This window comes from Amphiprion ocellaris, chromosome 16 (genome assembly GCF_022539595.1).
Source record: "Amphiprion ocellaris isolate individual 3 ecotype Okinawa chromosome 16, ASM2253959v1, whole genome shotgun sequence".
Lineage (NCBI taxonomy): Eukaryota > Metazoa > Chordata > Actinopteri > Pomacentridae > Amphiprion > Amphiprion ocellaris.
Window position 1 is genome coordinate 22,215,911 of NC_072781.1, and position 26,251 is coordinate 22,242,161.

The following is a 26,251-nucleotide window of genomic DNA, read 5'->3' on the forward strand; positions in this document are numbered from 1 at the left end:
AGTAGATAACTGAGATTAACAGAAAACTCATTGCATTTCCTGCCTGTCTTCATCAAGGCTGAAGCAGTCAGAGGCCACTGGTCCTTGAGCAATAAGCCAGGCTGGTTAAGAAGCACCTGAAGCATGTTTGGTATCTGGATCAGCTCAGGCATTCTGCCCTGCAGCAACGCAGTAGAATGACTAATGTAATAAAATTTACTTTGTGCCCATCCATCTTCTTTGACAAACCTGTCACAATTATCACTGACATTAAAGATAAAGCTTGTTTAAGGAGGAAGGTCAACCATCTCTACTCTTCATGGTGGAAGTACTCTAGTCCTTTACGTACTGCACCAATACAACAATATGTCAAAAGTTCTGCATTACTAATTGAAGTTTAATACAGTGGTTCCCAAACTAGAGGTCAGCCTGTTCCAAGAGGTCAGAGGATACAACGAAGGGGTCATGAGAGGACGGATGAGGTGGGGGTATTTTCAGTTATGTTTGTTTTTCATATGAAATACTGAATAGTTTAGCTTCTTTATAGCCTCTTTCAGCTCATTATATTAATAAAACCAGCTGAAAGCTTCGAGTTTAAATGTCCCTTTGGTGGAACTGCAAAGAAATCAGACATCTGAATGCTCCATTTATAAGGTTGGAAAAGAAAATCTCCTTTTTGGGAAACTTGGGGAAGAAGTGATAAAAAAGGCAGATGCCTGGTTGTCTGAGTGGTGAGGGGTGCATTATTAAGCCCTCAGCCTTCCTACAGTACTAGCTACAGCCCTGCTTTGCAAAGATTTCATGTTATTCATGGAATTATGTGTCAGATTTTGATGTTTTTAAACTTTATTTAAACACAAATTTTGGGAAAATCTGCTCCTAACTCACCACTACTTGCAATACACCGAGGAATCGTGAGCCCCTGCTTTATTTTAGGGGTCATGAAGTAAAAAGTTTAGGATGCAGCATCTTGTATCTGCTCATCAGAGTAAACAGTTTGATCTGATATGAAGCTTACATTGCTACTTACTGCTCAGAGGCAGATGCAGGCCGACATAAATCAACACTGTAAACAGCATCACAAAAACACAGCTGAGGACGGATTTACTCTCTCCTTAAGATGTACATAAGAGCACAGTCTTGAGCTGATGTTTAATGTGAAGTAAGAGGATTAATTCTGTTCTAAACGCTTAAAGCCTGTACACAAACCAGCAGGTGAAGTTACTCAACATTGCTAGGGAGACAGAAGAAGCCAGCAGTTTTGCCACTAAATTCTTCAGCTTGCATGCAGGTAACTCATTTTCACTGCGCACTCAAGTATGCTTTGTGCATTTTTACACCACCTTGCTGGGTGAAACATGTTTTGCTCTGTTGAAGTACAATAACAAAATGTGATGCAAGTAAAGTCACACCATTTGTGCACAACTAGAAACTCCAGAGCACATACACAGAATATACTCATGACTTCACTTCACTTCAGAAGATAGTTGCTTTATTTAAAACTACAGTAACAAATAACAGGTCGATGACAGTCAGTGGTGAGATCATTAACATACACGGTATGTTTAAAAGTTGTGCTCCAATAGCAGAGCATTCAGTCTGTCAATTCAGAGCATTTTTGCTGGTTAAGTTCACGTCGGACAAGGTCAGCTGGCCAGGAGGTTGTCTTTGACTGGAGACATTGCCTCTCCTTTCGTACTGGGAGTCATCTTCTGGGTGTTTCTGAAAACACAAAAGTGGAGGTTTCACAGCTGCTATAATGGAAACTGCTTTACCGCTCAGAGTTACACTTATCATAGCCATAACATTCCGTGTGTAGGTTGGAGTGAGTGTGTGACCTAAAATGCTTCCTCTTTCTTTTTGACAGCATCCTCTAACTATGTGAAAAATGTGGTTTCAGTCTGAGTTGGGCTCAGAAATCTTCTACAGTGATCACTGCGTTATCATCTCGCAGGCTTAAATGTGAAAAAACATTCTGTGAGATTCTGGATTATTCCAAGAGAAATGTGACCGGAGTTTTTGAACAAGCAGAAAGCCCACATGTTGCTCAGATCACAGTAGGGTGTACATGCTGCAACTAATGGCTCTATAAAGACCTTAGAAGAACCTGGCTGTATAAATGTGTTCTTTTGTGTGCGGTTTGATTCCCAGCTCACCTAGCCCTTTACTGCCTGTCATTTTCTGCCCATTTTACTCATATTTCCTGTCTCTACACTGTCACTATTCATTAAAGGCAAAATGCCAAAAAACATTAAAAAAATAAATTATTATAAGATATGAATAATCTCATGAATACTCCTCAAACTTTTCAAGAATCATGGATCATATTTTTTGCACTTAAAAAAGTACTGAATTCCTTTGTTGCTGAGTTCAGTTCATAAGCTGACCTCACTTAATTACAATCCAGCAGCATTAAAAAATTAATAATTAATAAAAACGGATTTTGTAAAATCATGTTGCTCCCGGGGCTGCACAGTGGATCGGTGGTAGCACTGTTGCCTTGCATCTACAAGATCGCTGGTTTGTGTCCCGGCCTTCCTAGGATCTTTCTGCATGGAGTTTGCATGTTCTCCCTGTGCAGCGTGGGTTTTCTCTGGGTTCTCCAGCTTCCTCCCACAGTCCAAAAACATGCTGAGGTTAACTGGTAATTCTAAATTGTCCCTAGGTGTGAATGTGAGTGTGATTGTGTCTATCTGTATCCCCTGCCTTCGCCCTAAGTCAGCTGGGACAGACTCCAGCCAGACCCTAAAGAGGATTAAGCGGTGTATATATAGATAATGGATGGATGGATGTTGCTCCCAAGTGTCAATAAATGTTCATTCCACCTGCTCCATATGGCAGCTGATGTCACTGTTTCAGTCCACTTTGTACAACAACTATACTGAAAGCAGCACTGACTTTGACAAATAAGAGAAATTAATTAAACACATTTGCGTACATCAGAGCAGTAAAACCAAAATGTAATAAACTTAGTGAGTATGACTTGATGACAGGTTGAAACACATATATCACTGACGTGTGTAACAAATGTGTTATTCTGTAACATAGTAATGGATGTATTTAAGCAAAACTAGTAAAATTTTTGTTTTTCCACTTTCATGATATTCCATATAGTGACTGAATGAAATAAAAATGACACATTTGATCTGCAAAGTAAGAGTCTTTCTCTCTTACTTTTTAAAGCTGAAGTTCTTCCAAAGGCTACTGATTGTGGCCTGGACACCAGGGTTGTTCTCGTTATTGGGGGCAGAGAGTTTCTTCACAGAACCACCAGACTTCTTCCTCAGTCCGCTGGCCCTGGCTGGGCCCAACGTTTGTACCTTTGCTGCTTGAGCTTGGCTGCTGGTCTTCAGTTTTGACAGACCAGAAACCTTGACAGAGAAAGACAGCATACAGGAGACTAGAATGAATACAGAACAGTATGCACACAATGTTTACAGTTGTGAAAAACATTGCTTACATTCTAATTTTCTTTTATTTTTAATAAACTCTAAGATCAGTGTTAATCTACAGCTGTGAGATGAAATGCCAACTTGATAAACAGAAGCTCATAGAAAGATTGGAAGTCAAAAGAAACAAGTGGCTCTGTCATATTTGTAAAATTAAATCCTCCTAGTAACACTTCTAAAGCCAACTGATAAAAAAATGTTTGCTTAATACACAAACATTACTTTAAAACAAGCATTTGTAGTTTTAGGGAGTTTTGTGCTATGTGTTTTTTTAAACTGCCCATCTAGCCACGCTAGGCATGTTTCTTTGACGCATTGAAATTTGAAGCTATGTTTGAATTGCTACAGCTCAGGAGCTATTAAAGATAAAAGCCTAAAATGTTCTGTTATTTTTCACCAGTGAAGAACCACTTGATTTCAGGACTTCTACTCGATTGTCGAGCAATATTTTTGATTTGGTGATACAACTTGTCATACCTATTGTGGATCAACAGCTTATCAGCCCAACTGATTATTGAGGCCGACCTTTTGGCATTTTTACTGTGATTGGCATTGTTATTTTTATTGACTAATTTTGGCCAAATAAACGAAGCTAGAAGAGTATTCAGAGAGTGCAGTACTCCGCCAAGCTGTTCATTCCCTCATATGTCATTGTGAGAAATTAGGCTTTTTTTGTTTGTTTGTTTATTAGTTATTGATGATCAGAAATCACAGCGACATATAATGGGGCCGTTTACACTACTGCTTTTCTATCATTGTGACATGGAACTACATATGGTCCAGAAAATGTCACTACACATTATCTCATTTATTAATTCTGAAGGTAATGTCTGCTTAAAGATGGGACATTTCATGATTGCTTTGCCATTGTTTTCATAGTTCAGCTCACCCATACTCAGAGAGAGTAGGCTATTTGATCTACTTGTCCTATATTTCAGATTCTGAATCCAACGCATGAGAAAAAACTGACATTTTCAGGCTTTACATATATAATAAATACTATATATTTTGGTTCAAATATAGCCTTGAATTTCACAGTTTGAAAAAACGTGCTGAAAGTGGGTCGACAACAAGTTAAAAATGATCTTGGAAAGTATTTGATGTACCAATATAAAATTTCACAAATATTTTTAGAATCCATCCAAAGTTGTTGGGCTTTTTTCCAAATCGGCAAATCAGAAATGGTCTTCATATAAGTCGTTTATACCTGGTTCTGAACCAGCTGGGTCAATCAAAAAGACTTTACCTCCTCATCCTCAAGGGTATTTTTTATTATCTATTTATGCTTCTAAGCTGCTACCACTAGGTTTGTACTACATACTACAGACAGAATGGATGTATTATTGAGTCACGTACCATCACTCCTCATGAGAATGTGCCGATGCGAGTGTCATCTGCTAAGATTTTGAAATGCAACAGATGCAGAAAAGGACAGAAACATAACAGAAAACTGTTGGGTATATCTATTTTAAGAGTTTACTTTTAAGCGAGTGTGTGAGCATTCTGCTCAACAACACTTCAAAGATTTTGCGCATTTTCAGAGAGCAGGAACCACTTTTGAACTTTTCAGTGGAAAGTTCAGGCAACGGCTGATAACCGCTCTCCCTTTTGAAGCTTTGCTGGTAAAGAAAATAACATTAAGAGTGTATGACTGTGATGTTAATATTTTATAGTTTACTTGTCTATTATGGAGGAAATTCACATTACAAACTCAATCATATGCTGTTAATACTCATGCTAATGAAATTTGCTACTTTTTTCAGCTGCACCAACTCTCCTCCACTATTTAAATGGAAATAAATTTGAGGAATACTTGCTATGCCTGTACTGTAGCTTCAAAAGAAGAATTAAAACATGATTAAACCAAAAATTGCACAACGGTTTTCTAATCATTAATTAGTCTTTCAACATCATTAGCTAAAACAATGTAGCATTAGAACACAGGAGTGATGGTTGCTGGAAATGTTCCTCTGTACCCCTATGGAGATATTCCATTACAAATCAGTGGTTTCCAGATAGAATAGTCATTTACCACATTAACAAGGTTTAAACTGCATTTATGATTCATTTCATGTTATCTCCATTGGAAAAAAATGATTTTCTTTCAAACATAAGGACATTTCTAAGTGACCTCAAACTTTTGAACGGTAGTATATATATATATATATATATATATATATATATATATATATACATATGTAAAATCCCACCTTTGATCTCAGCATGCCAGGTTTCCTGTCTGCTTCTGTTGCGTGAGTGGGACTCTGCTGTGGCTCTGAATCTTTGCTTGAATTAATTTCCTGAGGAAACACATGAAAGATAGACGTCAGAACACAAAGTTATGTTAATAAGATAGGTTTCTGCACACCCACTCATGGGGCATTAAACTCTGATGACGATGTATTTGCAACGGCTGACCCAACCACAATGGATTTATAAATATCTGTAAAGGTGGTGGAGACGTACAGCTAAAACATCTTCCTGGCAGGAGGAAGAGAGGCTGTAGGTGGGGGGTTCCTCTTGGTGGAAGGAAGTGTGGTAAGGCTGGGATTGTGAGAAGTAAGCACTGTCCTGAGAGGGTGGGGAGTCTGAAAGGTCGTCCTTGTCCGTTGATTTTCTGTCGGGGGAGGACCGCTGATCGGGAGACGAGTCTGTAGAGGGTCTGTAAGACTTTGGAGAAGAGGAAAATCCTTCCTTTTTATACTGAAACTGATGCAGTGCAGCCAGGCCTGAGGATGACTTTGGTGTTCCTGATTGCTTGGTTACAGAGGAGCTGCCTGACCAGCTGAACAGCTTGAGGCCCTGGCTGGCTGAAGTGGGGGATGTAGTGCTAAGCGACAGAGGTGGGCTAGGTGTTTCCACAGATGGGACGTCGGGGCCATCGCTGCTTTGGGTCTCATCCAGAGTGGTATCCATAGCTGTGGGCTCCATAGCCTGAGGTAATTTCTCCTGGAGTGGCTCCCTTGTGCTCAGATTGACTGCTGAGTTGGAGCTGCTGAAGAACCTACATGTGGGAATAAACACAGTCATCACAGGATAATACACACACTCCTCTTTCCACATACTAAAGCTGCATGATCATGGAAAAAATTATTATGATAGTCAATAACTGGACTATTGTTTTGGCTTTAGTATCTGTCTTGCCACTATGTCTCTAGATTAATGAGTCTCATAGTGTGATATGACAGAATGAGTGTAATGTGATAGAATCATGGTTACAGGGTCACCTGCTTCGGGTAGGCTGACTGTCCCCCTGAGTTTTCTCATTCCTCTTCTGCAACACCGTGGCGAAGCGATTGCGTGGCCAGGGCTGGACAGTCAATGTCTTCTCATCTGCTTGCTGGTTAGACTTGGATCGCTTCTGACTTGAACAGGAATATTGGTGCAGCACATCCTGGTCTGATAGACTAGAGTCTACAGGAAGGCCAAAATGATGAGCTCAGATAAAAATGTTTCTTGTAAAGTTGTCTTATTTTATTATATCTTTATTTTCATATTCTATTTTAGTACTTTTAACAGTTATATCTGGACTCATTTTATGCTTTCATAAGACAGAGGTCGACGCAACAAAGTTCTCTAGCCGGACTTGGACCAGGAACATTGCAGTTCTTGGTTGATACTACATTAACTTATTTACTTTTCCATTTGTTTTACTTTATTGTTTCCTACTTTTCCCTGTCCGAATCTAAATATTTAGTTTTCTCACCATGTCGACAAATTTGGAAAAATTTTGTTTATTAGAATTCCTAAAGAAGCAAAAATGCTACTTAATTATAGACAATTAGCAATTATCCATAGCCCAAAGTACTACGATCCCAATGTCTGTTTTGTCCGACAAATAGTGCCAAAATTCAATAGTTTCAAATGGAAAGCAGAAATGTCACATTTGAAAAGCTATAAACATGAATATTCTTAACATTTTCCCATTAAACTTTTAGCTAACAGTGTTACCTCTGTAAACTTACTGTTCAAGTAAGTTTAATTTATAACAAAACATATTTTAGAAATATGTAAAGTAACTAATAACTAAAGCTGTAAAATTACTGTACTAATTAATATAATGTAGTATTCAGCATAGTAAAATACATATTGCAATGCAGTACAATAGAAGTATGAATACACCTAAAATCAAAATGCCTAAATAAAGAACAAGTATTTCAAGTGGTCAGAGGAAATGTACATAGTTACATTGGACCAGCGATCAACGTAAGGACAGTAGGATCAGCTCACCCTCTCTGGGCCTCTTCACCTGCAGCTCTCTACAGGACAGCCTCAGTCCATCCAAGCTGACAACTCTCTCCTTCCCCCTGGTGGAGGGAGGTCTGTCTGTGAGAGCAGCAGGCTGGGAAGGGCCAGCAGACGTTGGGGTGAAGCCTTTGCTCCAAATACTGGACCCTGTGGAGACCCGTGAGTCATTCCAGCTGTGACTGCGGGGTTTACGTTGCTGAAAAGACATTTGCAAATCTATAGATTAAATACAAGACTTAATTTTGAGCATCACGACACCTTTAGTTGACTGTGATCTGGCACCTGTTGAATGGGTTGGTCAGGGTTGAAGTCATCTATCCTCTCCATAGTGTTGATGTCAAGGTTTCCCAGGGCCATCTGCAAACCTTTGTCATCCCCTAGATTACTGAATTCAGCACCATCAAGGATAGAATACAGGCAAGTTATGAAAGGAATTTAAAATTGCACACTCCTAAATCAAACATAACCAGAGGTGACACTACATCTGATGTGATTCAAGACAGGAGGATACAGTCCAGCGTAACTGAGGGTGGCAGGGTCAATGTGCTCCGGGTAAGGGTTCAGAGGTACAACCTTCCTCCTGACAGGATCAAACGCCAGCTGGTAAAGGAAGGTGTTATTGGCTCTGATGAATCCCTCGATGTACTGTTCAGGGACGACAATGCTCATCTTCAGGTACTGGCCCATCTTTCTGATCACCTAACAGGAAGATGAGCATTGTTGTAAATAGTGGAGTTCAATAAAAAGACTACTACTGACTTTCTGTGTGCATTTGGTGAGTATTTGAACAAAAATACCAACAGTTTTATATTATAGTTAGTACTAACCGCAGTCATTTGGAACTGGTGTTGTTCATGGCATTAGAAGCATTGGTAAAAACATATTTAATGTGAGTCTGGGGGCGCATCAATAGTCAAATGGCTAAGGAGCAGTGCATCCCCAGTTCGATTCACAGCTAACTGCACCTTTACTGAATACTGCATATAAAGTCAGCAAACTGACTCAGTAATGACAGTCACATAGCATTATCAGACTATATATAAAAACAGACAACCTCACAGCTCCCCAGAAGTGACATCAAAATATCTTGATCAGCGAGCTGGGCTAGGTGCTCATATTTGGGCGGGGCACCTTGTGTCAGCACCTTTGAATAACTGCTACAGTGCAAATGGCATCACTATCACAAGATGGCAGTGCCCATTTCTGCAAAATTTTGGCTTTACTTCTGCACAGGCAGTGGTGAGATGCTGCCCATCACTATATACAATCTACATAAGGACTGCTAACCTTAGGAACAATAGGAACTGGTTACATCAGACTAAAAAAGGTTTTACCTGAATGTAATAAACTGAGCATGGGTGCTAATTGCATGTTTTTAGTTGTTTTAAAAATGACGTTGTCTACCTTTAAATGTGTTGGACTTCTAAGAATGGTGATGGCATGACCTGACCCAAGGATTTCAACATCAAACAACAAAGAACTTTTATGTCCACATTTGGAGCACAGAAGTAGAAATTCATCTTGTTGCACAACCATTATCATCAGGCATATATGAAAAACAATGAGTAGAAACATTCAATGGATGATTTACAAAAATCATAATTAAAAAAAAAAAATAATTAAGGCCAAATTAGGCAGCTAAGTAGCATTACAAAGCAATACTGCTACACCAATTAATTACCAAATAAATAGTTTTATGGCAAAAGGGATGAATATAATATTTTTCTTCAGGAGCAGTTTTAGCATTCACAATAAGTTCCTATCTTAGGCTGTCCTTTAAACTGAGGCTCCTCTAGAGCTCAGTTAGCTGTTACCCTGCTAAATTCATAGTCACACTTCACGGCCTTGCCCTCTGCTCTCACCTTGAGTATATCAGGCTCTTTTGCGAGACGCAACAGTTTGCAAGCCTTCCCTAGACCGATGCCATGCAGGGAGGCCAGATAGTCACAACCAGAGAGGATGCACATGTAGCGGAACTTCTCTTCTGTGAAAATGTTGCCCAGGCTGTGACAGCGGCCCAGGTTACTCTGGTCTATCTCCAGACCATTGCCTTGCTTGTCCATTTTGAGGATTACCTGCAGGATTGCAAAATACAGATCTATGTTAATATAATAAAGCGCTATTGAATGGCAAGCTGGTACTTCAAGTCTACATCCAGTGAGTCAGACCAATGTTCAAACAGTCTATGTTACCCCAGCGTGCAAAAAAATAACCATTGCTTTAAAATGAGTTAATTTTCCAGTTCTTTAAAGGTTTGATTTTTGACTGTCTAAATATGTTTAGCTAAAAATGCAACAAATGCAGATGTGTTTGATGCAATGATTTTTAGCAGTGTGCCATTTGTTGTGTGATTTTACTGTTCTTCAACAATGGCCTTGCAGATTCCTTCCTGAAATTCCATCTTCTAACCACAAATAGCCTTTGTAAACGCTGAAGCTGCATGAGCAACGTGAGACTGATCTTAATGTTCACATCATTCCATACACAAAGGAGTGACAGCTTCCAGGTGGAATTGAGCCTCCTGGGTCTAGTGCTAGATACCTTTTTACAGCCAAATGCCAGCAGGTCAGAGTCCTCAGTGATGACAGCCTGAGCCAAACCACACTTGGTGAGGTAAGCTAACTGAGCATCAGCTTCATATGGGGCAACTACACAGTCCACCCCTCTCGCCCTGGCCGCCTGGTTCAAGAAAGCACACACAAAATTCATTTATATTATCATTTTAACAATCAATTTCCAATAAAATACGTTAATTTAAAAATGTACTACAATGTCTATAGTCACCACCACCAGCATGGTTTTATCCACAGCACTATGTGATTAGTTACACACCACGAGTAATAGCCTGTCAACACTGAAGGATAAATGTTGACAGGTTCTTTTTTTTTTCTTTTTTTAATTAAACATATGGAAAACACACATAAACAAAATCACTTCAATTAAGTCTAGTGTTGGAGTTTGTGTGTCACTACATTTTAACACAAAAATTTTCATTTTTCTGCAAACTGATATTGGTTCAGTTATCAGTCTTCCTTGACTGCTAATAACTAGTATCAACATTGACTTTGGAAAAGCCATGTCAGTTTACCCTCAATGTTGAACTGAATCTTGCTTCTTCTTTTTGTTAAAATTGTTTAAATCTTCCATGATGTTCTCAATAAAAGAATAAACATGCAGAAACCGTGGCATCTGACCAAAGGAGTTGAAAAACGGTATTGTTTAGTCGAGTCTAGCAGGAGCAAACAAGTCCTCACCTTAATAAGGTTATGAGCCATAGCTGGAGTGATGTTAACACAGCGGTTAAAACAGTCTCTGGCCTCAGACAGTTTGCCTTCACGTAGCAGCTGTCTACCTTTTTGAAGGTTAGCTTCTCTGCGCCTGAAAGTTACACAAAATAATGAATAATGGAATTCTCTATACTGAGAGAACATATATATAATGGCGGTTTGAATAAAATCTTAGTCACAATTCTAGACAAAATGAAGACAATGAGGGAAAGAAAATCCCAGTAGAAGTGACGCTCTCTCTATGCTGCTGTATCGAAAATTAAGACAATCCCCGGTATAGCAGATATAACAATGCTTTGGATATCTTTTGCTCCTCGATGGTAAAGTATTTGCTTGTAAAGGGGATGTTGACAGGTCTGTACATTCTTTTCTGTACGTTCATGCAAATAATGTTGCTCTGTTGCTGTTTTGGAATGCAGTTCTTCAAATAAACCAGGCATTGTCTGAGCATATTTGTAACCACACTTAAAAACACTGCATTATTGTGTTTGGCACAGGCCATCGAGTCTTCTCTGAAACTCTGGGTGATAGTAGAGTTCCATTTTCTGTGACTGCTATAATTGTTAATAGCTGCGATATTCTCTAAGGAGTGTGGTTCTGCGGGAATGATGTCATTTTTGATTATTTATTTGTCTGGTCAATATTTGATGCATTACTTTTTAATGAAGTCCAAAACTTGTAAGGTTTGCTCATTAGGATTCCTAGGTTAGGTCTGAAGAGTTTGTTTTTCATCAGTTCAAAAGTTGCAGATATTCAGCTAAAGAAAAGAAATAGAGAAAAGAAGATAATTCTGAGAATGTCTGAATGAATTGCTTAAATGACAAATTGTTTATTAAAGGTTGTCTATTTATCAGCTATTTGATCTCAGGTTTCAGCAACACTGATCCAGTTGCTTGGTTTCCTCTCAGTTTCCTCTGTCCCTGAACACAAAGTCACACTGCAGGCTGAGTTGAGCTCTGTTCTCTTCCTAAGTGTTCCTGCCTTCTTGTGGCAGACACTGTATGACACTATGCAAACTTTACTTCCTTGACTTTGTTGACAAAATAGCAGTATTCCCAGTGTGGTGACACGGTACAGCCATGGTCTGTTGTGTGTGACTAAACTAATACTGCTCCTCATTGGGTGTTATTTCTTTGGGTGAATCTTGGAGACACAGAACAATGCATTCTGGGTAGAGGACATGAATTATCATCTTGTGTAGCTGATAATACAAACCTGTATTGACACAAGCTTTCTGATTCTTTACCCTGCACTGATCCTATATCAGTTTGGTATATTTTAAAGAAAGAGCACTGTGTTCATACATGACAATTCTACAGGGTGTCCGTAGAGTCTAGGCACTTAGGAAATCTCACTAACTATATATTTTTTGCCTCCATATATTAAATATGGCTATTAAATTGAATATATATTTGATTAATTATCAAATATATATACACATATATATATATATATATACATATATATATATATATACATATATATATATATATATATATATATATATATATATATATATATATATATATATGTTGTTAAAAATGTCATTTCTTGAAAATATGTATTTTTGCCTATATGTCCAGACTTTAGGGATACCGTGTATTACAAAAATATTCACAGTAACTATGTCACTGCCCTTGCTATGTGCAGTAGAAATGTAATATACAGTAGGGTCTTAGACTAACTAATCAGAAAGATAGAGGATTTAGAAACATTTAAACAATATAAGAATCTCAAGGCGATCTTAGGAAAAGTATGCATAAATTGTGCATTATCGTGGTACTTTTGCCCAGGTGGAGCAATTTTCAATTACCTATACACACATTAGCAAACACTGAAAGTCCTTCTCGGTCAATGATTTAACCCCTAACATGCCATCTGTTTATCATATATAAATATTTAGAATTTTTTTTCCATGAAAATAATCCCTTTCTGCCTTCTTCCTGGTTCATATGCAATTCTGCAGAGTTACTCTCCTATCTTTAATCAAGAGTGTGGTCTTTCAGTTTATTTCTGCAATTTTTTGTTCAGATTTTGTAATACTTTTTCTCAAAACCCTGTCTTTCCTCGAAAATAGTCTTTGCTCAAGTGTTCTGCTCCTGCTCAAAACGGTTCTCTGCACTCAAAATTACTGTTGCCACACAAAGTTCCTGTTCTTCAGTTTTAGTGTCTCTTTGCACTCAGGTAACAAACACAGTTTCATTGCTGTTGTAATAGGCATTAGGTCTTCCTATCTAGATGTAGCCAAAATGCCCCAAAATATAATTATATATTATTCAGGCTGCCAGTGTCCCAAAGGTGCTCCTCTTACTCAGCAGCTCAGATCATATCACTACAGTCTTCTCTGTTTTCTGGCTTCAAGTCAAATTTTCTCAAATTTAAACACTGACACTAAAACAGAAAACTGACAAACCTGTCAAAACTACAATATGCATTCTGCATTTGTATGGATTTTCCAGGACATACAGGCGTGTGTGTGTGTGAGTGAGAGCGTGCGTGCGTGTCCTGCTTCTTTACACTGCTACACAATTAAGGTAAATACTCACATCCTGCGAGTGTTTTCCACTTCTTGTTTTGAAGGCAGATTGCGGCCATCAAACACCAGAATTGGCTTGACACTGAAGGTAAACAGCATGTCCACTAACTTCATGCAGTACCACACATACCTAGGATGGGACAAAGCAAAGAGGTTACAAAACAAACAATGACATACTCCTGTACATCTCTTTTTCATTCATTGAAAATACTCAAACATCTTACTGATCAGTTGGTTCTCCTTTAGCAAGCTTCTCAGCACATGAAAAGGCTCCTTTATGTAGCCAACAGTAGGTGTCCACAGCAACAGTCTGGCCTTTGTATTTTTTCACATTGATGGGCTCTGCTGCATCTTTGATGAACTGAAGCAGCCCAGAGATTCCCATTTTCAGGTGCTGATTGGCACCACGTTGATTCTGAACCTGAGAAACAAACAGCCACAAAATCCCTAATATGTATAACTGAGGGCTGCACAGTGGTGTAGTGGTTAGCACTTTCGCCTTGCAGCGAGAAGATCCCTGGTTCGCGTCTCGGCTTTCCCGGGATCTTTCTGCATGGAGTTTGCATGTTCTCCCTGTGCATGCGTGGGTTTTCTCCGGGTACTCCGGCTTCCTCCCACAGTCCAAAAATATGCTGAGGTTAATTGATCATTCTAAATTGCCCGTAGGTGTGAATGTGTGAGTGCTTGTTTGTCTCTGTATGTAGCCCTGCGACAGACTGGTGACCTGTCTAGGGTGTCCCCTGCCTTCGCCTGAGTCAGCTGGGATAGGCTCCAGCCCCCCGCCCTCCAGCACTTCCATGCTGCCAATCTCCTGTCCTACCACATACCAAAGGTGCTCTACTACATTCACACCCGCTGACTGCAGAGGCCACTGAAGGAACACACTGCCATGGTAATGAAATCAGTGTATGATGATTTTTGCTCTGTGAAATTATCCTATGGAAATAAGCTACTGAAAGTCAGTCGACTGTGGCTATTAAGAGATACACACGGTCAGAAACAACACTGAGATAGACTGTGGCATTCAAACATTGACTAATTGATACTAAGAGGCTAAAGTGCACAAAGAAAACATTCAACACATCAGCCTGGACTGTTGACACAAATCAGGTTGAGTTATCGCAGGACAGTGTGATGTAGTATGTTGGTTTGTTAAGAGACAAAGTTGTCCTAAGAAGAAAGGGACTTCTATCTCTCTAAGATTCTACTAACAGTGCATGGTCAGAACATGAACAAGCAGCACCCTCTCATGTCTTTCCCTACACTGACTGTAATTTGTTTCAACTGTTTGTATCCAAATGCAACTGAAACCTCACATCACTTTGTCCAATATATTGACATAGTAATAGATGGAACAGCCCAGCAACTACATGCATATTTAGGTTAACAGCTGGTTTATCTGGATGATACAAATTTTTTTTCATGAAATGAACGTTATTAGCTACACTGTACTCAATGCCTGGGACATGTGCACCTCAGTAGCCACAGCTGTTGTATAACCAATAGATTTCATGTCAGAAATCAGGCTTCATAAATAACATTTGATCTCCTGTGTCAGCTGAATAACAGTGACTCATTAGGGCCACTGAAGCAATGAGTTAAATACAGAAATTTGGGCATTTTCATTTGTTATTCATCAGACTATAGCCCTACTCTACTTTATGTGAAATATTTAGATATTAGTTAACAAAGTAGGTAAACTTCATGGAGAATGAATCCAACACATGAAATGACTATTTTCAGGTTTAGTTCTCACTCGTCCACTGACTGTAACTCTGACGTGAATTGTTAACGCTAGCTAACAGCAGATAATCATCATTTCAAGTTTAGATTTCAGTGAATAACCTTCTGGATAACATCTTGTAGACCGTATCACGACATGTTGTCATGTTTGTTTAGATTTGTTAGTACGAAAACAGGACTACATTACAGGCATTTTATACAGTGAGCCATTTTCTCTACATACGGTACACTGAGGACGTCTTGCTCGAGTTTAACACTATTAAGTTTGCCACTATTTCACCATGGTGCACTGCCACGTTGCTCGGTTTTATAACTGAAGACAGCAGTTAAAACAGAACTAGAAAGACGTTTGTCTTACCTGGACGAAAACAGAGTTGGTCACTAATACAACAAAGTGGACAGTTTTTCTGATCAGGACAACCCCTAAAACCAACGAAATGAAAAAGTGAAGTGATGACTAAACCGCAAACTGACCTTTTTAGGTAGTTTTTATAACACAGACAACGATACGACAGTGCAGAACTGGAGCAGGTTTGGTTTTAGCGGCAAAAGAAGTGATTCAGGAAGAACTGCTGCTATTGGTCAGACGGACCGCGAGGGCGGGAGAAAGGGATTCACGGAAGAAGAAAGGGTGTGCTTCAAAATGTCACCGCTGCAGCACTTCAATGTTCATAACGTCATTGTAACCACTGGTTGTAACGACCCATTCTCGTTTATATGGGTACAACTATGGGTACAACCCAGTCTCAGCAAAATGACCGGATCTAAAACAGTAGCTGCGGCCGCCAAAGATTCAGCGATACCCCACTGCACCGTGTGTCACATTCACAGCTCGTGTACCCGCCCCCGCCTCTGTTGCGATTGCGGTCCGCCGGTGTAATTGTGGAGTTGCACCAATCTGCTTGCTGTGGTGGAGTGAGCACAGCCAAGGAAACAACATTTAAGGATTCCTCAGGTGATCGCCACCATAGAATGCATTAGTAATGGTTGATGAGAAACATGACACTCATTAGTCTGATCTTTGTAAGGTTCAACACTCCAACATAGAACATAGTTTAGTAAAATTTCTATTTTTCAATAATGTTTGCTAAATTCAATTGCACAAAGATGTATTAAATATACAGCATAAAGCAAACCAATGCAGCCTAAAGTTTGTCCTGTAACAAGAAGAGACATTAAAAAAATAGAGTTAGAAGGTGGTCACAGTTTAATTTTTATGCATTTACAGTCTCATTCTGCCACATTAAATGTAACATCTAATACCTGTATTTGTAATGGTAGTAATAATATTGATACTGTGACGAGCGTTGATGTGACTGTATGGATGATAGCAGAGTATTCAAGCTATTCAAGTCCAATGAATAGCTTGAAATAGTACAAAAGTAAATAGTGAACTGCCAAAACTGAAAAATAATGTACATTTCAGAATTATACAAAAAGGCTTTTTTCAGGGAACAAGAAATGGGTTAAAATTTAATGCTGTTCTGCAGCAATGGAGGTTGATCAAGCCTTGAAAGTTGGTGTTACCAAATCCTACAGGTGTCCCAACCTTTCTTGATTACAACTAAGGATGTCCAATAATATTATCAGCACGATATTGGCATAACAATGGAATTTCAGGTGCCCGTGTAGCTCAATGGGTTAAGCGGGCAACCCATGTACAGGGGCTGGTCACCGACGGGTTCAATTCCCACTCGTGGCCCTTTGCTGCAGAGAAATAAGTTAGAGTGGTGCAGGTATGCTGTAGGTGTGACAGAGGAGCTCAAGGTGGAGGTGGGACTGCATCAAGGCTCAGCTCTGAGCCCATTCTTGTTTGCTAGGGTGATGGACAGGCTGGCAGATGAGGTTAGACAGGAACCTCTATAGACTATGATGTTTGCAGATGACATTGTAATATGTAGTGAGAGCAGGTGAAGGTATGCCCTGGAAAGAAGAGGAATGACGGTTAGCCACAGAATACATGTGTGTGAATGAGAGGGACCCAATTGGAAGGGTGAGGTTACAGGATGTAGAGGTAATGATGGTGGAGGATTTTAGGCACTAATGGTCAACAGTCCAGAGCAATGGAGAGCGTGGAAAAGAGGTGAAGAAGTGTGTGAAGCAGGTTGGAACAGGTGGAGAAAAGTGTCCCCTGTGATAAAAGAGTATCAGCAAGAATGAAAAGAAATGCGCACAAAACAGTGGTGTCTAGGTTATGTTGAGTAAACTTCTTGTAACTGGTAAACTTCTTGTAATTGTAAAATATTTTTGTTTTATATTTTATGTACTTGAAGGTTGCAAATAATAAACTTAAGAGTTATTTTTTGGATTTGAACAGATAGTGAAAGATAATATAACGACAGTGTCCTATTTGTAATTCAAGCAAAATGACTGTAGATTTTCTCTCTGAAGTAGAATCGAGACTAAATGCAGCATGCCCATGACAGTGTCACCTCATATGACCTCTGCATTTTGATCCCATAAGGTGATTCTTGCTATACTATGTGATTATATGTGACTATATTTACAACTTATCATAGTGTCAAACTTCTATCAGTGTATTGCAGGTGACAGAGAGCTGTGGCACTGTTATGGTGCTCCTGGAGAATATCAGAGCTTCGCTCTGAGATGACATGATGCCCAAGGTGTTTTTTATGATCCTTTGGGCCCGGAGTGTTTGTAGTTTGACACTTGCTGTTCCATTATGAGGGTGGAACCTGTGGGATAAAATGACAGATAGGGGTGGTTGAAATATTCAGATCTTTTACCTTAGTAAAAGAGCAATAACACAGAAACCTCCATTGTGGAAGTTACTGTAACTCAGACAATCATTACTGGTCTTTGGATTAACATTAATAATTTAATGACTAAATTGAATCGAATTATATTGAACGTCCGAGCATCATGAGAGGACCCGAACGCATCATAAGACGTGTCTGATTTCCCAGCTTCCTCTGCACTTCCTGCTTGTTTCCACCGCTGCGGTGACAGACGAAAACAAAATGCGATAGTCTAACTTCACCGATGAGCTGCGATAAATGACAGCCTCATTACCGAGCCCCGGTTCATTTCACTGGCCGATTATTTAAATGCCATTTCTCTGGACGTGAGGCGTGTAACAGAAAACCAAACATGCAGTTCTCTCCAACCAACGGAGATTTCACGTTCGTCTCTTCGACAGAGGCTGAAGGTAGGCTAACGCTAGCATAGCTCTCAGCTAGCAGGCCTTAAAAGAGCACATCACTTGTTTACATTCGGAATTTTAGCTGCTATAAAGAAGATTATGAATACCTTCATATTCAATAAATAATATGCTTGTCCCAATTACGTGTACTTTTAAATACCTACTATACAATAATACGTGTGTAAGCTGTCGATTAGCTTTGCTAAGTAACTTCAGTACTGATACGTGGCTGGAACACAACGAAACGAACAAACACCACAGATTAAACGGAGCCTTTTTTGATGTTGTTTAATGTCCATGTTACAAGAACATTAAACTAGGAATTTAAAGAGAAGCGTTCAAGTCGTTTTAACTTGACCAAAATCCAGCTTAGACTTTTGTTTGCACTGGTCACTCATACTTTCCAGGACCTCCTAACACAGACTGTGGGAATAATGTCAATATGCAGATGTAGCTGTTTAACACAAGAGATGGAGAGTGTTAGTATTCTCCAAGGGGAAATGGGAGTCTAACACCTACCGACCTTAAATCACAAGAGTGTATGTGGTAAGTGAGAAATAAGAAACATTAAACATTAACACAGCAACCATAAGCCACTAAATACAATACATATTGAATGCTTTGAAAAGCCAGACTAAAATAGGACTTCTGTGTGAGAACTGTAACATTTACTTGAACACATACTCAATGTGTGCTGCACACTGATAATAATATACTTTGCAAGATATATACCAGATATTGTACGTCAGTGCAAGTGAAATAGTCACAGGTTAAAATCTGTACAATAAGACAGCATTGAATGCAACTTTATGTTAGGGCTGAGCAATTCATTTCAAATTGAAATTGCAGTTTTAAGCAATGTAATTAACATGTCGTAAAGGCTGCACTTTTGGACATATGTGATGCAGCATATCTGTCTCAGGGTTTAAACTGTTGTTTCTACAAATTCATGCTATCCTACTTGTGTGACAGTCTTGTGTATTCATTCTCCATCACATTTTATTCTATTTCCCAGTGAAAATCTTTTAAAAACTGCATCCAAACAAATCCTGTTAACTGTGACAAAAGTGAAAATTTGATATCGTCGCTAAATTGTTCAGCACAACTTTATATTGTACTAGATGATTATCTTGAGGGTTAAGTGAAAAAGCAGATTGGATTGGAAAGATTTACCAGAGACAGAGGAAACCTATTGGACACGGTGATGGCAGCTGACAGGAATGTCTTCCTGAAGCAATTAAGTTATTATCTTTGTTCGCAAGGACTGTAATAGTGCATATGAACAATTAAGAATAACATGACAAAAAATGTAATTTGATTCAAAAAGGCAAACTTTCCTTCAATCTATATTCATTACACATAAAGTAAATTATTTCCAGTCTTTTTGTTTTAATTTAGATGATTATGGCTTAAAACTCATGAAATTTTAAAATCCAGTATTGCAAATTATTTACCGGTAAATATTTCCCACAGCTGTTGCAGGTAGTTTCGGAGTATGGTCAGCAAACCATACTCCCAAATGCTTTGCTGCCCATGATATTACTAAGCTTGTTTGGCCAGCAGACTCGTCTTCCCCTCCCGGCTGGCTCCATAGAACCCCATATGGTTTATTGTCAGGAGGAAGATGAGAAACATGCAACTCAAAACTACAGATAAGCTGGAGGCTGCTATCAAAGGAACCTGGCCTTCAATAACACATCTGTAGTGCCACAGGCTGATCATCTCCATGCCACACTGCGTTGCTGCAGTAATTTGTGGTAAAGGAGCAAATATTGAGTGTAAAAATTAACATACTTTTCAGGAGTTGGACATTTCTGTCATGTAGATACTTTTTTGATTCAGTGGGCAGGTGCTAAGTCCTGCTGGAAAAGGAAATTTGCATCTCCATAAAACTTGTCAGCAGATAGAAGCATGAAGTTGTCAAAAATCTCCTGGTTAGATGGCTGTATTGACTTTAGACTTGATAAAACACAGTGAGTGAGTGGACCAATGCCAGCAGATGACATGGTAGCCCAAATCATCACAGACATCACGCTGTATACATCAAACTGGACTTCAGACAACTTGGAGTCTGATCCTGTGTTTCACTTTCTTAAATAACTGATAAATATTAAACTTTTTCACAGTATTCTAATTTGTTGAGATGCACGTATACTTGAGAGCGAAACTGAAATTAACTTTCACTTTTGTTGTTGATTAAGAGGAGCATTAGTGAGCTTCCTCATGCTACATTAAGAGTAAGAACTGATTTTTGGATGGTAATATAGAATTACAATTTTTAAGTATTCATGTTGTGTATGTGCAGAATTTTGTCAAACATTCTGCTACTGTGTCTATTTCCTATCCCACACCAGAATATGACCTAATGCTACTCTCTGTAAACAAACATGTCTTCCACAGAGCTCAGCGGCACCATCAGCGCCCCAGATATTAAACTGAGCATGGGCAGTGACAGCGGTAAAGACCCGTACGCCACCACCTTCCTGAGGCAACGAGGCTACGGCTGGCTGCTGGAGGTGGAAGAGGAGGACAGTGAAGAGAGCAAACCTCTTCTGTGAGCGCATGTTATCTTTTCTAAAGCTCTGATTATATCTTTCTCTTTTTCTAATAGTAATGACTGTTGTCAGATGTCGCTGAGGTAATTAAAGCATACCTGGAGAAACAGAAAAATCTGCATCTTGTTTTTCAGTATAAGTGAAACTGCAATGGCTCAGGGGAAGCTCAGCAATCACAGAGATTGATATTTATGTGCTATTTTAACTACAAAAATGAGTGCCATTAGAGCCACCCATTATCGCTGCCTGAGATAAACTTCCCAAACTGGTAATAAACTACATAATTTATCAGACATATTAACCAGAAAGGTAATTTTACTTTGATTATTATTTTGACTAAAGCTGATAACAATCAAGTCTTTCTATGTTAGATTAGTTTCTATTCAAGGCAGCTTAACCACCAAATCACATGATTCACTGGTAAAAAAAAAAAAAAATGAAATGGGAGCCACTTATTCTTTTTAGTCCATCTGTTGCATGTTTCTGTAAAGCCCAATTCATGGTGTCCACATCCCTGTGTGTTCCTCATTGTAGACTTTGAAAGTGGACTACAGTAGGAGTGTGTCAGTCTGTATGCTGGTGGTCAAATTGCCCCTCACATTAAATACAGACCACAGTTTCTGAAAGGCTGGCTGTGACTTTGCAATCATTTTTTTTCTACAGGATATAGCAGCTAGTTGCAGATTGGGACTGAGACTGTCCCGGTGATTATTCCTGAGGTGTGCCATGTGTAGTGAATGTAACACAGGATTTTCAGAAAATTTTGAAATCCTGCTACGCTCGAGCAGCATTGACAGAAAGCATGTTAGTCTAAATAATACTACTTTACCAGGTCCTGCAGCAACTGCTTCAATTTACAGCTCTTGTTATGATGAATCATAAAGGTGTGTGCGATTCTTCCAGGTTGCACGTGGATGTCTGCAGAGGGATCTGCAGGGACCCTCAAGTACTTAGGTGGACGACGAAGTTTCCGTCACCTTATATCCTTGTTAACATGCTGACATGGAAAGCATGAATTCCCTGTTAACTCCATGATAATGTGTTGAAGCACAGTGAACAAAAGTAAACTGCAGATATTTCACAATGGTGCCTGAAATACAATGCTTCAACTACTAGACCAATCAGAAATGTTCAGCACTGCACAGCCCAAGGTTCCCTGGTCGGGGGTAATATGGAGTTCCTCTTAAGGTTCCTCGTCCCTGGAAGAAGTCCCTATAATGTTGTCTTTTCTGTGTGAGCAGGGAGGAGCTGGACATTGACCTGAAGGACATCTATTACAAGATTCGATGTGTGCTGATGCCAATGCCATCGCTGGGTTACAATCGGCAGGTGGTCAGAGACAACCCGGACTTCTGGGGCCCTCTGGCCGTGGTGCTGCTCTTCTCCATGATCTCCATCTACGGACAGTTTAGGGTAAGCAGGACATAATCAACACTACTGGCTCATCTGCACTTCCTGTACACTCACCCTTGTTTTGCCGACCTTGCTGGTATGCTTGGAGATATATATATATATATATATATATATATATATATATATATATATATATATATATATATATATATATATATATATATATATATATATATATATTATATATAAAAATAAAAATAATGAAAAACTACAATACGGGCCAACTAAAACAGGTCAGTTCAACATGCTGCTTGGTAAGTAATAGAAGAACATGGTTGCAGGGCAGACAACAATTAAGGAAGTGATGGTATTGTCATTGATTTGTTCCTTTTCATTTCACACTGAGTCCAGAGCACCACTGGGGCCCATTAAAGGCCTGGAACAGCATCTGACATATCAAACATCAGTACGCTCCACTGCACCCACAAGTGATCAGGTCATAGTGTTTTGTCCAGCAAGTGAAGTCAATTCCTGTTTTTCAGTATTTATTGTCCTGGTCCATTAATATACAGTTCTGAAATGGTTTTTTTTGTGTAATGCAACATAACATCTGCTTGCCCAATTACAACAGACAGCACTACTGCAACTCCATAAAAGTATCCGAAACTTGCATTTCCAGTAGTTTTGCATCCTGAGTGGTAGCTCAAATATAATTTAAGGAGGTCATCCCAAAATCTTGTGGTGAACACTGGAAACAAATCAGAGCCTGTAAAAGTACTATGTAGTGTAAGTATTATGTTGCATTTGTCTTTCATTTATTAATGAACTTGCAAATGACAAAACTGAAAAGTTAAAAAATAAAATTGTGCAAAAATGTACTTGGATTAAAGCATAAAGTATAGTGAGCGTTACATTTCAGAAATGGGATAAAAATATCAACTGGCCTGTGGTATATCATCACACGGATGTTCTAGGGTTAGAACCACACCAAACCCTTCTGCCCAAACCAGCAATATATCTCTTCTCTATAGACATTTTGTTGCCTGTATATACAATTAATTATCAGTAATGAAAGTATACACTGGATAACAGTGTTTGTCAGTGTTGGGATCCTTTTCATCTATGATCACAGGGAGATTTAACCAGTCTGCCATCAACAGGTCCCACTCTGTGCAGCAGCAGTTTTCCTCCCCGGTCAGTAGCAAAGCAGTGAGCGGGTGAACACCTGCAAAACTTGCAGGACCCACACAGCCACAGTAGCTATACTAATGGGAAATACACCAGCGTGACATAAAGTAGCATTTTCTTTTTAAGTCGGTGATTAATTAAAGCTGTAAATTAAGCTGAAGTAATGCTAATCCTAACCATGCCATCCTTACTTGAACTGAGTTGTTGAGAACAGTTATTGTAGTGTTCACAAACCTAAATGTCATGTGTTCCATCTACTTCAGCACTTCTTTCAGTTTTCAGTCTTAACACGAAACCGTGCTGTCCATTCACAGGTTGTGTCTTGGATCGTCACCATCTGGATATTCGGATCTCTAACTATATTCCTGCTGGCTCGTGTTCTCGGTGGTGAGGTATGTGCAGCTCGCACACTGTCAGCCCCTACTGCCTGTTAAAATGCACTGCAAATGGACTCTGACATGTCCAGCACAAGAAACCTTTTCTTCTCTTCTTTTGAGCAGGTTTCTTATGGCCAGGTTCTTGGAGTGATTGGATATTCCCTGCTTCCTCTCATCGTCATAGCTCCTCTGCTCTTAGTGATTGGAGGGTTCGAGGTGGTTTCTACACTAATCAAAGTGAGTCACCGACTACCCAGTAATGAAAGTTTTCAGATGTCATAAACACTATCTATTTTCATGTTGTTTAAAAAAGGCAGAAGTGGATCAGTAATGTGTATGACATTGCTAGGATGGGGACAATATAATAATTTCAAGTTGCTGGGTTTTTTGGGCTCTGATGCAGCGTTTCTCTATTTGCAGTCACGAGCATCTGGTTGGGTACATGTCACAAGTAACTACGTTAAAGCTAATGGATAACAGTTTAAAAAGTTGTTTTAATTAAGCGGATCTGAAACCTAAAGACATTTCGGCCAAGTTTTGTGTTGTGAATTTATGTTATTGTGTTATTAAATTCTGACACTAAGATTATATCTATATTTATTCCAAATACTATACGTATATAATCGGTAACAGACCTGAAAAAAATGTATCATTACGAATTATTGCAACGATGATTATGAGAAATTTTTTCATAATATCCTGTAATGATCTGAATATGTCGGGTGTTTTACCCGTGGATTATATTATATTATATTATGTTATATTTTGATATTTATTTGAATAACATGCAGCTAAATACTTAACTGGAATGAAAAGGATTAGGCTGGTGCAATTCAAGAAAGATTAAGCCTCTTATGTTTATAAGTTTTATTATGGAAACAACATGGAAGCAATTTGTACCTATGCACATGTAATGACAATATATAGACCCTATGCACAGCAGTTTTTTTGGTCCTACAAATACAGCGGTGGAAAAAAGTTTTCAGACACCTTTAAAATTTTACACAATCTCAAATATTATCATGAAATATTTGTGGAAAAATCTTTTTGTGTTTCAGAAGGTGTGGCTGCATTAGACAGACAAACAAATACAAATGATATTTTTTTGTTTATTGTTTACAAGAAAAACTAACAAAACTAAATTCTATCAAAATGACCCAATACTCAAAATTTCTTACTTTTATGGAACCATTCAATTTAAAATTTTTAATGGCTTTGTTTAGTATTATGTCTGTGATTGTACTAATGGAAATTGCACTTGAAAAGTGCACCTAAGAGTGATTCTTAATGCAATATACATGCAAATGTATGGGGTGTCCGAAAACTTTTTTCCACCACTGTGAGTAGACATCGCCATTTTCACGTCTTGGATTGCCATACTGTCACACGTTGAATACTGCCGATAAAGGCCTCAGTTTTGCACCAATGATAAAGAATATTGGCCTCTGTGGAACTTCCAAATCATTTGGATCTGATGGAAGCTATTTTGTCGGCGTCCTAACCAAATTTTGTGGCTATTGGAGTTCTATTTCTAGAGATATGGAACCTTTAAAATGGCTTGCTAGATAAAGTTTTTTGATAAATAAAATTCAAAGATTCCCAGCACTGATAACATATGAGATTCCTAAAATATATATGTTAGTTAGTAAATGTGTTGAATAAAAATTCTCTGCTTTGTTTTCATAAACACAACAACCTCCTTTTTCTCTGATTATAATCTCAGTTGCATGCTGTTTCTAATGAATGAATGTAGTGATAATTTGTTTTTTTCTCATCTTTCAGCTGTTCGGCGTGTTCTGGGCTGCATACAGTGCTGCTTCGCTGCTTGTCGGAGATGAATTTAAAACAAAGAAGCCCCTTCTCATATATCCCATTTTCCTTTTGTATATCTACTTCCTATCACTATATACTGGTGTGTGACTGAAAAAATTGAAACTGTGGACCTTTTCAAGGACCGTGGAGCATGGGGGGAGAATCAAACTACAAAACCAGGATTTTTTTTTTTTTAAAAAGGTGTTTATTTCTTTTTCAGGCTGTGGGAGTGTTGGGAATATATATCAATGTATATAGTTTTGTCCCTTCTGTCTTTGGTCAATAAAATGCATATGCTTTTGCAGCTTAAACTTCAGTATGCAGACTTCTCGTTCACCAGCGCAATACAGTCCCCGTAGCCCTGCATTAGTTGTAGTTCCTGAAGTTGGAAATGGATTGGTTATTTGTGTCATGATTTTAAAAGTCTTACTAATACTGAAGAATGTGGTGCCAAATATGTGTGTATATGTTCATGCTGAAGAGAGAATTTGAGAAAAGAGACAGCACCACAACACAGTAATGTTCCTTGTTATGCACTGTAATGTACTATGAGAAATGTCC

General features: G+C 38.8%; 2 protein-coding genes across 3 annotated transcripts; one reads left to right on the top strand and one right to left on the bottom strand.

The window, feature by feature from the left end:
* Positions 1-1,444: 1,444 nt before the first annotated feature.
* exo1 (exonuclease 1) lies at positions 1,445-15,797 on the bottom strand. 2 transcript variants are annotated; one of them, XM_023296477.3, is made up of 14 exons: positions 15,717-15,797; positions 13,724-13,920; positions 13,510-13,629; positions 10,931-11,054; positions 10,218-10,355; positions 9,539-9,751; positions 8,188-8,375; positions 7,959-8,061; positions 7,659-7,872; positions 6,656-6,842; positions 5,895-6,432; positions 5,639-5,728; positions 3,154-3,350; positions 1,445-1,701 (listed from the first exon to the last, which is right to left on the bottom strand). In XM_023296477.3, exons 2-14 carry the CDS (start codon positions 13,882-13,884, stop codon positions 1,626-1,628), a joined length of 2,349 nt encoding a protein of 782 aa, XP_023152245.2. In that variant the 5' UTR covers positions 13,885-13,920; positions 15,717-15,797; the 3' UTR covers positions 1,445-1,625. The 2 variants fall into 2 exon arrangements, with proteins under 2 accessions (XP_023152245.2, XP_023152239.2); XM_023296471.3 differs by having other exon boundaries at positions 15,601-15,790.
* Positions 15,798-18,181: 2,384 nt separating this feature from the next.
* yipf4 (Yip1 domain family, member 4) lies at positions 18,182-26,006 on the top strand. Its single transcript, XM_023296382.3, has 6 exons — positions 18,182-18,411; positions 20,806-20,959; positions 22,202-22,373; positions 23,816-23,893; positions 24,002-24,115; positions 25,661-26,006. Exons 1-6 carry the CDS (start codon positions 18,354-18,356, stop codon positions 25,796-25,798), a joined length of 714 nt encoding a protein of 237 aa, XP_023152150.2. The 5' UTR covers positions 18,182-18,353; the 3' UTR covers positions 25,799-26,006.
* The last annotated feature ends 245 nt before the right edge of the window (positions 26,007-26,251 follow it).

Bases quoted from the DNA above. Each gene is read 5' to 3' on its own strand.
- exo1 (XM_023296477.3), bottom strand. From the start codon at position 13,884: ATGGGAATCTCTGGGCTGCTTCAGTTCATCAAAGATGCAGCAGAGCCC. The intron at 10,356-10,930 runs GTGAGGACTTGT...TTCTTGAACCAG, and splicing joins TGGCTCATAACCTTATTAAG to GCGGCCAGGGCGAGAGGGGT. The intron at 6,433-6,655 runs GTGACCCTGTAA...TCCCACATGTAG, and splicing joins AGTCAGCCTACCCGAAGCAG to GTTCTTCAGCAGCTCCAACT.
- yipf4 (XM_023296382.3), top strand. From the start codon at position 18,354: ATGCAGTTCTCTCCAACCAACGGAGATTTCACGTTCGTCTCTTCGACA. The intron at 23,894-24,001 runs GTATGTGCAGCT...TCTTTTGAGCAG, and splicing joins CTCGTGTTCTCGGTGGTGAG to GTTTCTTATGGCCAGGTTCT. The intron at 24,116-25,660 runs GTGAGTCACCGA...CTCATCTTTCAG, and splicing joins TGGTTTCTACACTAATCAAA to CTGTTCGGCGTGTTCTGGGC.